At 35.6% G+C, this 13,704-nt stretch overlaps 3 protein-coding genes and 1 long non-coding RNA gene across 4 annotated transcripts; 3 read left to right on the forward strand and 1 right to left on the reverse strand.

Annotated features, from left to right (window-relative positions):
* The first annotated feature begins 1,060 nt into the window (after positions 1–1,060).
* LOC132274350 (DNA-directed RNA polymerase II subunit RPB2-like) lies at positions 1,061–3,149 on the forward strand. The gene is made up of 8 exons (XM_059775612.1): positions 1,061–1,234; positions 1,535–1,540; positions 1,737–1,814; positions 1,940–2,035; positions 2,112–2,227; positions 2,343–2,412; positions 2,629–2,763; positions 2,967–3,149. Exons 1-8 carry the CDS (start codon positions 1,061–1,063, stop codon positions 3,147–3,149), a joined length of 858 nt encoding a protein of 285 aa, XP_059631595.1.
* A 3,560-nt stretch (positions 3,150–6,709) lies between these two features.
* Positions 6,710–8,216, forward strand: LOC132299919 (uncharacterized). The gene is made up of 4 exons (XR_009480225.1): positions 6,710–6,994; positions 7,134–7,306; positions 7,767–8,020; positions 8,102–8,216. It is a non-coding gene; the product is annotated as an uncharacterized LOC132299919 (long non-coding RNA).
* A 230-nt stretch (positions 8,217–8,446) lies between these two features.
* LOC132274358 (DNA-directed RNA polymerase II subunit RPB2-like) lies at positions 8,447–9,281 on the forward strand. Its single transcript, XM_059775624.1, has 3 exons — positions 8,447–8,753; positions 8,888–8,964; positions 9,051–9,281. Exons 1-3 carry the CDS (start codon positions 8,447–8,449, stop codon positions 9,279–9,281), a joined length of 615 nt encoding a protein of 204 aa, XP_059631607.1.
* An 82-nt stretch (positions 9,282–9,363) lies between these two features.
* Positions 9,364–11,104, reverse strand: LOC132299875 (putative F-box protein At4g22180). The gene has a single exon (XM_059796749.1). The coding sequence runs from the start codon at positions 10,761–10,763 to the stop codon at positions 9,567–9,569; it is 1,197 nt and encodes a 398-aa protein (XP_059652732.1). The 5' UTR covers positions 10,764–11,104; the 3' UTR covers positions 9,364–9,566.
* Positions 11,105–13,704: the final 2,600 nt, after the last annotated feature.

A 13,704-nucleotide genomic window follows, 5' to 3' on the forward strand; every position in this document is an offset into this window, starting at 1 on the left:
CTAGTGTTTTTGAGCGAGACAAATAATGGGTAACAAATGTGAACCTCAATACCAGCATTTTCCAAACACAAACATAACCACCAGTAGTTAGCCCTCCAGACGGTTACAAAGTGTAAGAAATTCTTTTATGGGCTGCCCAATGGAGAGAGTTAAAAGTAAACATAAAAGTAACCGTTGTATATAAAATAACGGCACTCAGCAATACCAGATTCAAACCTGGTAATAGAGCCTCAAGCTGTAACTGAGACTCCATTAAGATTGTGGGGAGGACGAGGTGGAGGCTTGATGTGTCACGACAGTAGATTTTGTCCGCTTTGCTCTGGGCGATTACGGTTTTATGGTCAACACATAAATGCCAAGAACTTCTCTAACAAAAAGAAGGAAAGTCCCATTCAATCCAAGCTCTTGTTGCAGCAGCATAGTCCTTCAGATTCAGCAAAAGAATTCTAGCCCTGATAAAGACACAAATTTTGTTCAGAACAGAGGATTGGGATTTGGGAAGGACAATTTACGAAGGAATGCAAATCCGGAGAGGAAACAGGTGGAATGAACTTCCACCTCGGATTGGAAAATGGGTTACAGATAATATGGAACCAAGTGGATGGCGAAGGGATTGGAGGATGGGAATGTGGGATAGGTGTTCGACAATATGTCTGAGAGGAAAAATAATAATAATAATAATAAATAACACTTACAAAATTTGCTTCCATTACAAAGCCAAGGACGTCCAAGTTGAGCATACTGGTCAAATTCAAGTGGGTTAAAATTTATTCTAGCTTCTGGTTTGCTTAAGCTTAACTTAGTATTCTCAAACTCCAGTACTTCAAGACCTTTATCACATGTTATCTGACCCTGTTTTGGCCTAGTTCAAATATGTGTAATAGTGTTACTTACCCTATTCTTGGGGCAATGAGATCAAGCATTGATTCTCAATCCAAAGGGACCTTGCTACACCATCCTGTTTCAGTTCTTCAGTGGTCATTCCTGCGCGCTTTGAAAAAAATATATTATGAACTAGGTTTTGGTCGCGCTGCTAGTGCATCCTTTTGCAATACCGTCCATGGTTGCATATTGGTCTAAAGGATTATATGCATTACTTTCTCCCTTACGCCAATCCAGCTATAAGCTGCCGTATGATTTCACTGAATATGGCCGTTGCAGTCGAACATTATTTATCGTGGAGAAACAAAGACTTCTTATAAAAAAGAAAGATATCCAAGTGTTACAACAAAAGGTATGTTCAATTAAAGTTATTGACATATGTTTTGGCAAAATGTATATCCTCAATGATACCAAAGGTATATCTTTATTTCAGGAAACCCCAGAAGAGGGTGGTTGGCATGATCTTGTAGCAAAGGGATGTATAGAGACACAGAGGCAGAAGAGACTACTATGATTTTCATGACAATTAATGTGAGTATCCAAGAAACAGTTTCAGTTTGGCTCAAACACCTGTCTCGAATTATTGTGTTAATCAACCGTCTCTTCAAGATATAATGGAACATTTACTAAATGTTAATGTTAATTGCTCCAGGATCTTGTAAGTGCGAGGCTTAATCCACTTATTCTGAACCTTATACCCATTGTGAAATACATCCATCGTTGATATTGGGTGTTTGTGTTTCAATTATACCATCTCCCGACCACAACCAAGTAAGTTTATCATTCTGATGACTTTTATCTGATGAAAACATATTTTCTTCCCTATCGTACTTATTTGTTATTTTTGCATTCAGTCTCCACGTCATACATATCAGTCAGCTATGGGTAAGCAAGCCATGGGAATTTATGTCACCAACTACCAATTAAGTATGGTATGAAATTGTCTTGCTCCCCTTCTTTCCCTTTTTCTCTATTTTTCTTCTAAATTTGAGCTTTTCTTATGCATATTGTCTTCTATGACGAGTTAGGATTACTTATTATTCTCTAAATCTTTCAGGACACGTTGGCCTACGTTCTCTACTATCCTCAGAAGCCTCTTGTTACTACTCGAGCCATGGTGCACTTGCACTTTAGGCAGCTACCTGCTGGCATTGTAAGTTCTTGCTTTTGTAGCAATAACTTTGGTAATGGTTCTGACAATCTTTTCTGTGTCTTCCTTTCTGATTTAGAATGCCATTGTTGCCATAGCCTGCTTCTCTGGATATAACCAAGAAGATTCTGTTGTTGTGAACCAGTCATCAGTAGATCGTGGATTCTTTCGGTCACTATTTTTCCGATCATATAGGTAATTAAATTTATATTTCTTTTCCCATAATGTTTTTGCACGTTAATTTCTTTGCTTGTTTGTAATTTCTCTTTAAGGATCAGAGATATTGCATTAATAATTTTCTTTTCTGTAGGGATGAAGAGAAGAAGATGGGGACACTTGTTAAAGAGGATTTTGGACGTCCCGATAGAGCTAATACCATGGTAAGTGCTGAGTTTGTATACTGTTGGTGCTCTCCAGCTTGTGTGAAACTGGCATTTTTCTGAGGAACTGTTTTCCTGGGCATGCGACATGGTTCCTATGATAAATTGGACGACGATTGTCTTGCCCCTCCTGTGAGTTTATGCAAATTTGTTTGGTTCCACGTTCTTTCCTGCTTGATTCAAATATTCTAAAATTGAGCTATCATTCTATATTAGGGAACAAGAGTTTCAGGTGAGGATGTAATTATCGGGAAGACCACTCCTATTGCTCAGGATGGTGCTAAGGGACAAGCTTCACGTTACACAAAGTGTGATCATAGCACAAGCTTACGCCACAATGACATTGGGACGGTGGATTAGGTGTGCCTTACTTTAATTTTCTCTTCCTGTCAAATTTGGCTGCTGTTGTATGTTCCATTTAGGCTAATAGACCATACAATGAATTTTATCAAGAAAGAATATTAAATCAAGTTTGTTCTTCTTTCAATGCTGAATCTTGGCTTCTTTTTATATTAATTTTCTGTTCTTGGCTTAATTTTATGGTACTTTTGTAGGTGTTACTAACAACAAATGCCGATGGGTTGAGATTTATGAAAGTAAGGGTGAGATCTGTTCGGATACCTCAAAACAGCAATAAGTTTAGCAGTAGGCATGGTCAAAAGGGAACAGTCGGCATGACTTACATGCAAGAAGACATGCCATGGACTGTCGAAGGCATCACCCTGACATTATTGTGAATCCGCATGCTATCCCATCTCGAATGACAATTGGGCAGCTTATTGAGTGCATCGTGGGTAAAGTTGCAGCTCACGTGGGGAAGGAAGGAGATGCTACTCCCACGGATGTTACAGTGAGTTGTACTCTCTCAGAATTTTCTTCTTCTTCTTCTTCTTCTTCTTCTCTATCTCTTTCTCTTTTTCTCTTGATAGGTAACACAAACCACCCACTTAGTCTTAATTGGACCTAAACCCTCAACCTCATTTTTGAGAGGTGGAGGAGATGCACTTAAGCTAATGTTTGGATATACTATCTAAAAATCATGGCTCATGAGATTCTGAAATAAAAGCACTTTCGCATCTTTAAACAAGTCTATACATTTTTGTATTGGTTGGGGATAGAATGCATGGCCTCTTACATTAGTAGAGGATTTGTTAGTAAGCTCAAGAGCTCCACTTGGTGGGATGATGGTGGCAAATCCAACTAGAATAAGGTTTGTTTGGTAGAATCCATATTTGTCTGTTGGGTTGAATCCGTTGTAGAGGAAATCAATGGATTGAGAAGGCACAACATTATCAAAAAGGAGGGAGAGAAGAAGAGCTACGTAAATGGGAGCGGCCATGGAGTTTATAAACCTACTCTTGGGGTTATGAGATTAAGCATTGATTCTCAATCCAAAGGGACCTTGCTACACCATTCTGTTTCAGTTCTTAAGTGGCCATTCGTGCACGCACTGAAAAAATATATTAAGAACTAGGTATTGGTCGCGCTGCTAGTGCATCATTTTGCAATACCGCCCATAGTTTCATATTGGTCTAAATGATTATATGCATTACTTTCTTTCCCTGCGCCAATCAAGCTATAAGCTGCCGAAGGATCTCACTGCTAATTAAGTAACCTAGCTTCAAGCAGTACTTGAATAGCCAAGGGTCTTTTAACATGCAACTTAAAAGAAACACTAAGAATCACCTGAGTAAAATGGTTGCGAGGAATCAAGGAAAGATGGGCTGGCAAGTGGCTGTATTTGAGGAACAGAGGGCCTTCTTGCAGCCAATTGTTAGTCCGGAAGAGAGTTTCTGAACCATTTTTATCCCTGCTTTTGATTAAGAAGGGCATTGCTAAGGATCTCAGCTGAAGTAGCTTTTTCCATATCAACTGCTTTGTTGAGGTATGCTAAAATCCCCAAAATATCTCCTTCTGATTAAGTATTTTGTTTGAGTCATAGTTTGTTCTGAGTATTTGACACAAGTTTCCACGTATGTTTTAAAATTGCATCTCTGTTTTGTGTTTCCAAGCTAAGAAAGCCTAAACCACCATTTCAAATGTTGAAGTAGACTTCACTGGTGACACCACTTGACCAATGAATTGGATTGGCATAGTTTATTCGGTGTGTCTTTTCCGTTTACATAGCATAGCTCATTATTAAATAGTTTTCAAATTTAGCTTTTTCATGAATTGATCATTTGAGTTAATTAAGTCTTAAAAGGACATTCTTCTCCATTAACTGGTAATGATAAACCAAGATGACTCTGGTATTGTTAAGACACCCCAAGGAAACACCAAAATCAGCATAATAAATTTGTTATGCAGCCCCCTTGAAGCAAAGCAGTTGATGGTGATAGGTTGTATACTTTTGTTTTTGTTTTTGTTTTTGTTTTTTTTTTTTTTTTTTTAGTGCTGACGTTTTCTACCTTTGTTACATATTTGAAGTTGTCAAAATTTATATGTTTGCAGACCCATAAGAGTGAGATTCTTTATTTTAGTATTCATTTACTTGCAGAATAAAAGAAGTGGAAGCCCCATAATTGTGAGATTTGATCGAGTCAATATATCTTATGCCAAACAATTTTCTAATAAATTATAGACTAGAAGAAGAAAGGCATTATAGAAAAGGAGATTGTGTTATATATTGATCAATTTAAAGGTACACGGAAAACAATAAAAGATTAATACATAATTTTCTTTATTGAACACCCATGAATGTGATAGAAGGTGCAGGGTGCATTACATCGATCAATGTGGTTTGGGCAAGGGCAAACAAGACTACCTTAGATATAGTGAAATTGAAAATCTGCCCGAAGTAGTTGGGTAAAAAATTGTAATGTTTAACTGAATGATGGACTTCTGATATAAAATAGTCATTGATTAGTTGCTTTAGTTGGTTGGTCAAGATAACGTATGTTAATAGTTTCACTGAAGGTGGAAATTGAAGATCTTTGTGATTTTAGTGTGAAGTAGCTTTAGGTGGTTGGTTTTGTAATTTGTTTTTCCTGTGTTCCTGGGTGGTTCTTGGAAAAGCCTAATATTTTTTTTGTTAGTTTGGCTGAACTGAAATTATGGTTTTGCTTAAGATAATTGGTTAGTTGTTTTATGACTATATGGTTCTGTAACACTGGCAATCCTGGGTTGCTTTTAATGAACCTATGAGACAAAGGATGTAAAGATTCATCATTGTTTGATTGTAATTGTAATTTAAGTTTTACCAGAATCTATTGTATTTATTGGTTAGTTAATGCAATTGTATGTGGGAGATAAAATTCGGTAATTGTTTGATGGGAAGCAAAAATGAAAACAAATTTTGTGTTGGTCTGAGTTCTTCTTGCCTAAGAAGCACGGACAATTCTATGGAGCTTCCATGTTTGTGACATTTTTAGACACTTTTAGACACGTGTTTGAACTTGTCCTCGACTATAATTTCCAAATAAATTACATTAAGTCATACACTTGGCCGGTGCAGCTAAGGCACTGCCCAAGTGATTTTTGTAGCACAAATACATTTTAAAAGGAATCACATAAGACAATTTTGAAAACAAGATGACATGCCCGAATTATTCAACCTTCCTTTTTCTATGGTATACGTGGTCACCACAAATATAATTGTAATGGCAAAAATATGGTAAAATTATAGTAGTAGTATATTTAATATAATTGTCTTTCTGACTTTAAGCCTCATCTTCCACATTATAAATTAATGGAAGTTCTACGTATTTTATATAATAAATATGCCTAACAATGCATTTTTTCCAACTATTTAGGGTCACCATTTTATATAAATAGATATACAAACTTTGTTAGTATTCTGTTCTTTAAAAATAAATGTGATTTTAAATGTTACAAGAGAAATAAATTATTATTGTTATACTATCCATAGAGTAAATTAGTTTTGTTGATTGCTTGATTGAAAGTAGAAATAGAATTTCCTTTATGGGCTAACTTTGCTTCTTGGTCATAATGATTATGGGTGTCTTGCAGACCATCTATGCTTTGGTCAGATATATCTTAGTAAGCCAATGATGTCAGATGGAGAAACTGTGACTTTGTTTCTGAAGGCAGCGAGATTGAGGAATCTTAACATACTCGGCTCCATTGTTTGTGGATGTCACTAAGAGAGTGATAAAGAAAGGGCATGATGGTGAAGAAGTAACTGAAACTCAAGATTTTACTAAATTCTTCGTTGGGAAGGTATGTGAATTGGATTCCGAACTGATGAAAGTTTGACATCTGGGAATAGGCTCTTATGCCTCTTTGTTGTCCTTCAGGATTGACTTTCTGCTTCTTTTTTGCCATATACTTTAGGTTCCTATAATGCTCTGGTCGAGCTACTGCACATTATATCAGAATTCAGAGAAAGATTTGACGGATCTGGGAGAGTGTCGATATGATCAAGGTGGGTATTTCATTAACAATGGGAGCGAAAAGGTTCTAATTGCTTAGGAGAAGATGAGCACCAATCACATCTGTGTTTAAGAAGAGGAAGCCAAACAAGTATGCCTATGTGGCAGAAGTCCGATCAATGGTGGACTCCCAGAACAGGCCACCCAGTAGCATTTTTGTGTGGATGCTTTCACGGACTAGTGCCAAAGGGGTATGGGCATTAAATATGGTGTTTAGGGGTGTTTTTTGGAGCACTTTTTTTATTTATTTATTTTTTTTTTTTGCCTTTTGCATTCTTATGCAATTTATGAATTTTTTTTGTTGTTTTTGGGTATGTTATGTAACTGCAGGGCTCCTACCCTTCCGTACATTTGGACTGAGATTCCTATTATTATTGTGCTTCGGGCATTAGGATTTGTTGCTGACAAAGATATATTTGAGCATATTTGCTATGATTTCTCTAACACTCTTGGAGTTGCTACGACCCTCCTTGGAAGAAGCATTTGTAATATAAAATCAACAGGTAACTCTCCCACTGTATTATATCATCATTTAATTTTTTTTATCTGTTATCGTTTTTTTATTTTTTATTTTTAACGGGTAGTTAGTGTGAGATTAGCTTTTCTTTCTGGTTTGCTCTGTATTGAATAAGCTAAACTTCAAGCAATATGAATAAATATAGCAGTTCATGTTTCCAATATGAACTAAACATAATCTTCGGGCTTGCTGGCATTAAAATTGTTTTTACCTTTCAAAAGTAATGTCCTTTCGGTTCTAATTCATATTTGATTTTTTAGCAGCTTCAATATCTTTGTTTAGGTTTCAGCTCTTGTTTCCTAGATTGCAAATTCAGTTTCATTGTAAATGTTAGCATCCATTTGATTTCTTCTCTCTCTTTTCTTTTTTTTTTTTCTCGCTAATCTTGTGGTGATGTGGCAGTGCGGCCTTACTGAGATGGTTATGCTTTTCTTCCCGTATTGCAGGTTGCACTGTACTACGTCGGGAAACGAGAGGCCACTGTTGGTGTCACAAATGAAAAGAGGATTAAATATGTGTTATGAATGCTGGCTGTTGCTATACACGAGTGTAAAGCTGTCTTTTGTGCTTCTTTTTTTGTTTAAGGAGAGTCTCCTGTTCATTTACTTCGTAGGTATGCCAAAGAGATCCTCCAAAAGGAAATGCTTCCTCATGTTGGTGTAGGAGAGTATTGTGAGACAAAGAAAGCTTACTATTTTGGGTAGGTTTTGTCTAATTTGGATATGTTCCTTTTTTGTGGCTTCTTAGTGATTTAGAGAGACATTAATTGCTTTTCTACCAGATATATTATTCACCAGCTTCTGCTACGTGCAATTGGACGAAGGGCGGAGGATGATAGGGATCACTATGGCAATAAGAGACTCGATCTTGCTGGTCCTTTGCTTGGTGGCCTCTTTCGAATGGTTTGTGATTGCTTTAATATTTTGGAGCTTCTATGACCATTTGAAAGTCCTTGATTTTCATTTGGGTTTTCAAAGATTTTGGGTTTCTAAAGTTTTGGTGGTTGTTTATATTACTGCAGCTAGTCAGAAAGTTAACAAGGGATGTGAGAGCTTATGCTCAGAAGGTTATTTTACATACGGAGTCTTTAATATAGTTTATATTTGATGCTTTTGCTGGTGCTTGAATGTATATAATTTTGTGCATCGTGCAGAGTGTTGACAATGGGAAGGATGTTAATCTGCAATTTGCAATTAAAGCGAAACCAATTACTAGTGGCCTTAAATACTCACTTGCTATTGGGAACCGGGGACAGGCAAATGCAGCCGGTGAATGTGCAGTATCATTTTTAAAATGTTCTCCGATTTCTATAGGTGTTAAATCGCCTAACATATGGCTCCACTTTGTCACACTTGTGAAGATTGAATTCTCCAATAGGGCGAGAAGGTATTTTAGTTTTCTCTGTCATTGTTTGTTCAATGATGCTGTTAAGGGTCTAGATTTCCCCATAAGGGCTCTCTCTCTCTCTCTCACACACACACACAGTTTCATCTATGTTGCAACTCCATTGCTTGTTTATTTTTTCTTAACCTTCAGCTTTAACTGTGTTATAAATTGCATTTACCAGGGAAACTAGCAAAACCACGGCAGTTGCACAATTCCCAATGGGGAATGATGGGCCCTGCAGAAACTCCTGAAGGACAAGTGAGTTTGCTGCATAATATAGAATTCTGCGTTATAATTTGCATCTTTTTCTACGTACATTTGTGTTTCATCTGGTGTTACATTAGGCTTGTGGACTGGTAAAGAATCTTGCACTGATGTTGTATATAACAGTTGGATCAGCAGCATATCCCATTTTGGAATTTTTGGAAGAATGGGGTACTGAGAATTTTGAGGTAGAGTATTTTGATTTTGGTATGTGTGGCTGTTATAATTTTAATAAGCTTCTTTCCTTGGTTTACAATTTTCCTTTTAATTTAGTTCAGAACAACTTTCAAAAAGAGGGCCATTTTGATTGACCATCAGAGTGTAGTATAAACTTTCACATACAAGTATCAACAGATTCACAAGGACCAACAAATCAAAAACTACGTTCTTACTGATCAAATCAAAATAAAAAATATATATATGCAATTCAAAAATTTATTAATACACAATTTTGTAGCCTATAAGAATACAAAAATAGGAAGAAACTACTCTGCTAAATTCTATCTTTGGATGTCTCTAGTAGCATGGATTAGGAACAACCCAAATGGGTGCTGGTTGAATCTTCTGCCAATCATCTTCATCTTCATTAATCACTTCTATACTCTGATTCTCCATGTCAAACCTGCCCGTGTCATGCCCATACATGTCATTCTCACCCAAATGATCACAATAGTAATTGTCCGTGAAGTAAATCGAATTCCCTTTACAAGATGGAAAACCCTTTGCTGAATGTGACACAGATTGATTCCGACCCAAAATAGCACGCGATCATCGCCTATTGATGCCAGTTGTTCCCATGTTTTCTGACTGAAATCCAGCTTGTAAACATGAAATAGCTTTGTCAAGTGAGAACAAATACAGCATTGGTTCTCTTCATCAAGAAGGTCTGCCTCATGAACAACTACACCGTCCCAGCGAACATGATTCCCAATATACCTCACAATAAGCAGCAGATCACCCTTTGATTCCACTATGTAACTTTGAATGGTATAAAGATCATCTCCAAGAGAATTTTCAAATTCCACCCTTTTCTCAGGAAAAATAGGCTCAATCTGCATCTTTTTTGCAGGGACAGAATTATTGAAATCCCAGATTTCAACTGAAGCTGTTTCACCCAAAGCAATAATATGATCATGGTGAGAAATGATATCACAGTAGGCATGATCTGCACCGTCCAGGGCAGTCCATTCACTGTCTCCATACTTCCAAAAGGCAAGCTTGGGATCAATTACACCATATATTACTCCTACCCAGTAGTTGTTCTTACTCTGAATTGGGTCTGATGAGAGTACAACTTTCTTAATATCCCGGACAAAGAAGCAATGAAGGCTTGTTTTGCGAACTTCAAAAAGAGGGAGTTGAATCCTAGCCCCCAAGAATGGATTGAAGATATGGGGGAATGCTTCTTGGTCCAACAAAATCAGCCACCCATGGGATGATCCTTTGCAATTACCCAAGTGTTCTGGAATATTCATCATCTGCTTGTACACTTTTTTCTCTGTAAAATTGTATAAGCAAGGGCTATTTTTTTTGCCATGATCTGGACCAGGAAGCAAGAGCAACGGTTGATCAAATAGGAGACTCTCTAGAGATGATTTTATGGCTTCTGCAACAGAGCACCAAGAACGACACACTGCTCCGGCGCTAAGCAAATCGACCACAGACAATCTGTTCAGGATTGACTTCCACAAGTTAGTGGGGAGTCCAGACCAATTCGGTGGTGTTGATGATGCTGATGTTTTTCTTCTTTTGATGCGATGACCCAAATAGGTTTTCTTGGAAATCACTGCCATGTCTATGTCTATGCTTCGAAACTCTACAGAGATTGATCACAAAATAGTTTCTTGTATGCGTATGTCTCTGTAATTTCTTGTAGACACAGAGATTGATCACAAAATAGTTTCTTGTATGCGTATGTCTGTAATTTCTTGTAGACAGAGAGATTTATCACAAAATAGTTTCTTGTGTGCGTATGTGTGTGTAATTTCTTGTAGACAGAGAGATTGATCAGAATAGTTTCGCACCGGCGGCCGGCTGTATATGTTATATGTTATAGGCCGGTGTGTGTATATGTTACCTGAAAAGGCGGTGCGTATGTAAAGGCGGCGGTGTGTATGTTATATGTAAAGGCGGCGGTGTGTATGTTATAAAGGAGGTGTGTGTTGTGGGCCCAATTTTGGCCCAATAGTTCCGTTTACACTCTGATTTTGCCTCACTCAAATCCAACTATATATATACATAGATATATTGCTAGGGTATTAGGTGCTTTTGCCCGACTTATCTACAGGACAATGTGCAAAGCATTCCCTTCTAATGGGTAAGGTAAAGTTCGGCGTTCGGACTTGATCCCAATAAATTGCTTGCACTTAAAGAAAATCGAAACTTTAAACTTGATAAATCCGACCTAAATTTTGAATAAAAATGGAACAATTATTATTTTTAATCATTTCTTCTTAATATTTATATCAAATTGCTATTTTATTAATAAAAAGAAAAAATTCCAATAGCATGTTAAATTTTAGAAAACTGCAGTGAGATGCATTTGGTGACAAAAATAAGTGCGGTTAGATAATAGAGGTTTCATCCAAAAAGCGCGTTCACAAAGTTACAAATTGTAACTTTTAAAATTGTGTTTTTAAGTAGATGTAGATTTTTTATGATATTATATTGTTTTGGACAATTTAATCCCTTTTTACTTTTTATAAATACAATTTTGTCCCTAGTGTTAAAAAAAATATATAAATATTATGCAAACCAATTTGTGTTGCCTAAAAACGGGAACTTGCTAGTATTGTTGTTATTATACCCTTCCCTTTAAGAAACCTATATATTAGAAATTTAGTGTCCTTCCTTTTAAGGTTTCACCTATATATTAGAAATTCAAGTTATATTAGAGGTTTAGTGGAGTTTAGTTCCATAATCATCCAATTTTTTTTCATTTATCCAAAACCTATATTTATATTATTTCTTGTCCATATATATCAACATGTTTTTTAGATCAACTTCTTGAATCGGGTAATTATTACTTTTGATTAAAACTATCATAAAGCTACAATCAGTATATTCATGAAAAAAACAAGCAATAATTAGTAAAACTAAATTTCGATCTTGAATCCTATACAATTTGAATTTCATAAATACGAGTGCTAATGTTTTTTTTTGTAAGCAAGAATTCATATTAAATAGAACCAAAACAAAATATACAGAGGGTAGGGATACTATTAGTAAATTCGGTAGTAAAAGTGCTTTAAGCAACATTGTTACCAAACAAATTTACAAGTGCTTTAAATATAAAAATCGCTTTATAAAATACATTACCAAACGCATAACATGCTTTTTACTTACAGTAATTTTATAACGCTTTTATAGTTTAAAGTACGTATAATACTTGATTCTCTTATGATCTTATCTAAGTTAACGACACTGACACCGTTTCATTTTTGAAGTGTTGCCATTTTTGAAAATTGAGAATCCATTCATAAATAAGTGAAAAATTTATTATATTACATGAAATTTTTTATAAAACTAATATGAAAATTTTTTTTTGGTGGAAAAATAATGTAGTGATAGCTGTTTACAAGAACCCATGATCTGATGGCCCACGGACCAGTGTGATCCAACCAGAAAGCTTTCCTTGTAGGCTCGAAAGCCCAACCCAATTTTGACCCCTAATTTCAGCTTGCATGTAGTTATAATATACATCTTTCGAATTCCACGTGGCTTGACATTATTTTGCTATGAAAAAAAATAATAATAAAAAATCATTGCACAAGAAGTTCCAAAAAAATGCCATTTAAAATATTGTAAGCTCTACCTACTATCAGGTTTGATCTTGGATTTCGAAAGATAGGAATTGTAAAGCGCTACAATGGTTCTTTGTGTAAATGTTGTGAAATAAAAAAATTTACTATAACTCTTGGTTAGTGTCATTGGAAGTTAAAAATCAAGCATATTTTATTTTTAAAAGTAGCATGAGGTTAATTGAACACGATAAAATTCGCTGACGAGATTTACTATTGCATTCAAATGATCAACATAAAGATACTTAACTCTGTTTGAGGGTGCTCTCCTTTTTCCTAATAATAAGGGGAATTTTGACCGAGTTGTCACTCAGTAGCTTACGAAAAAAGAAGCATTATTTTTACCTAAAAAAAGAAAGAAAAAAGAAAGCATTATTCTTGATTTTTTTTTATTTTATAATTATTTATTGATTCTCAATGTGTAACAAACCAAGTCCACATCAAATGCCTTTTCTCCTAATCTCTTGAATTTTGAAAATCCCCCGACGTATGTGTCTTAAAAACCATAAATGATGTAAATGTTGTGTACAAATTTTGAATTTGAAAATTAAGAATTAGTAAATGGAACAAATATTCTATTTTCACTGTGTATGTAAAAAAATCACAAAATCTATGTGATGTGACAAAATTAGAGAACCATACAATAATTTTTCACTATTTGTATATAAAATTTGGGTTAAAATCATAAAACCCCTATGTTATTTCCAAATTCTTCATATAACCCCCTCAATTATCAAACAACTCCCTGAAGTAAGAGAAACTATCACGTTGACCCCATTTTGTGACGGAACCGTTAAGTTGTTGCGAAATGATAGTAATGTCATTGTTAATATATTAATTATTTATTAGGTAAAATTGTTGATTTTAAATGGCAAGTTTGACATTTGTGTGAAACGACGTCGTGTGAGGTGATACACACTCCCTCTCAAATAAA

This window comes from Cornus florida, unplaced genomic scaffold (assembly GCF_030987335.1).
Source record: "Cornus florida cultivar Cherokee Brave unplaced genomic scaffold, ASM3098733v1 CherokeeBrave_3.0.0_Hap2_Chr01, whole genome shotgun sequence".
NCBI lineage: Eukaryota > Viridiplantae > Streptophyta > Magnoliopsida > Cornales > Cornaceae > Cornus > Cornus florida.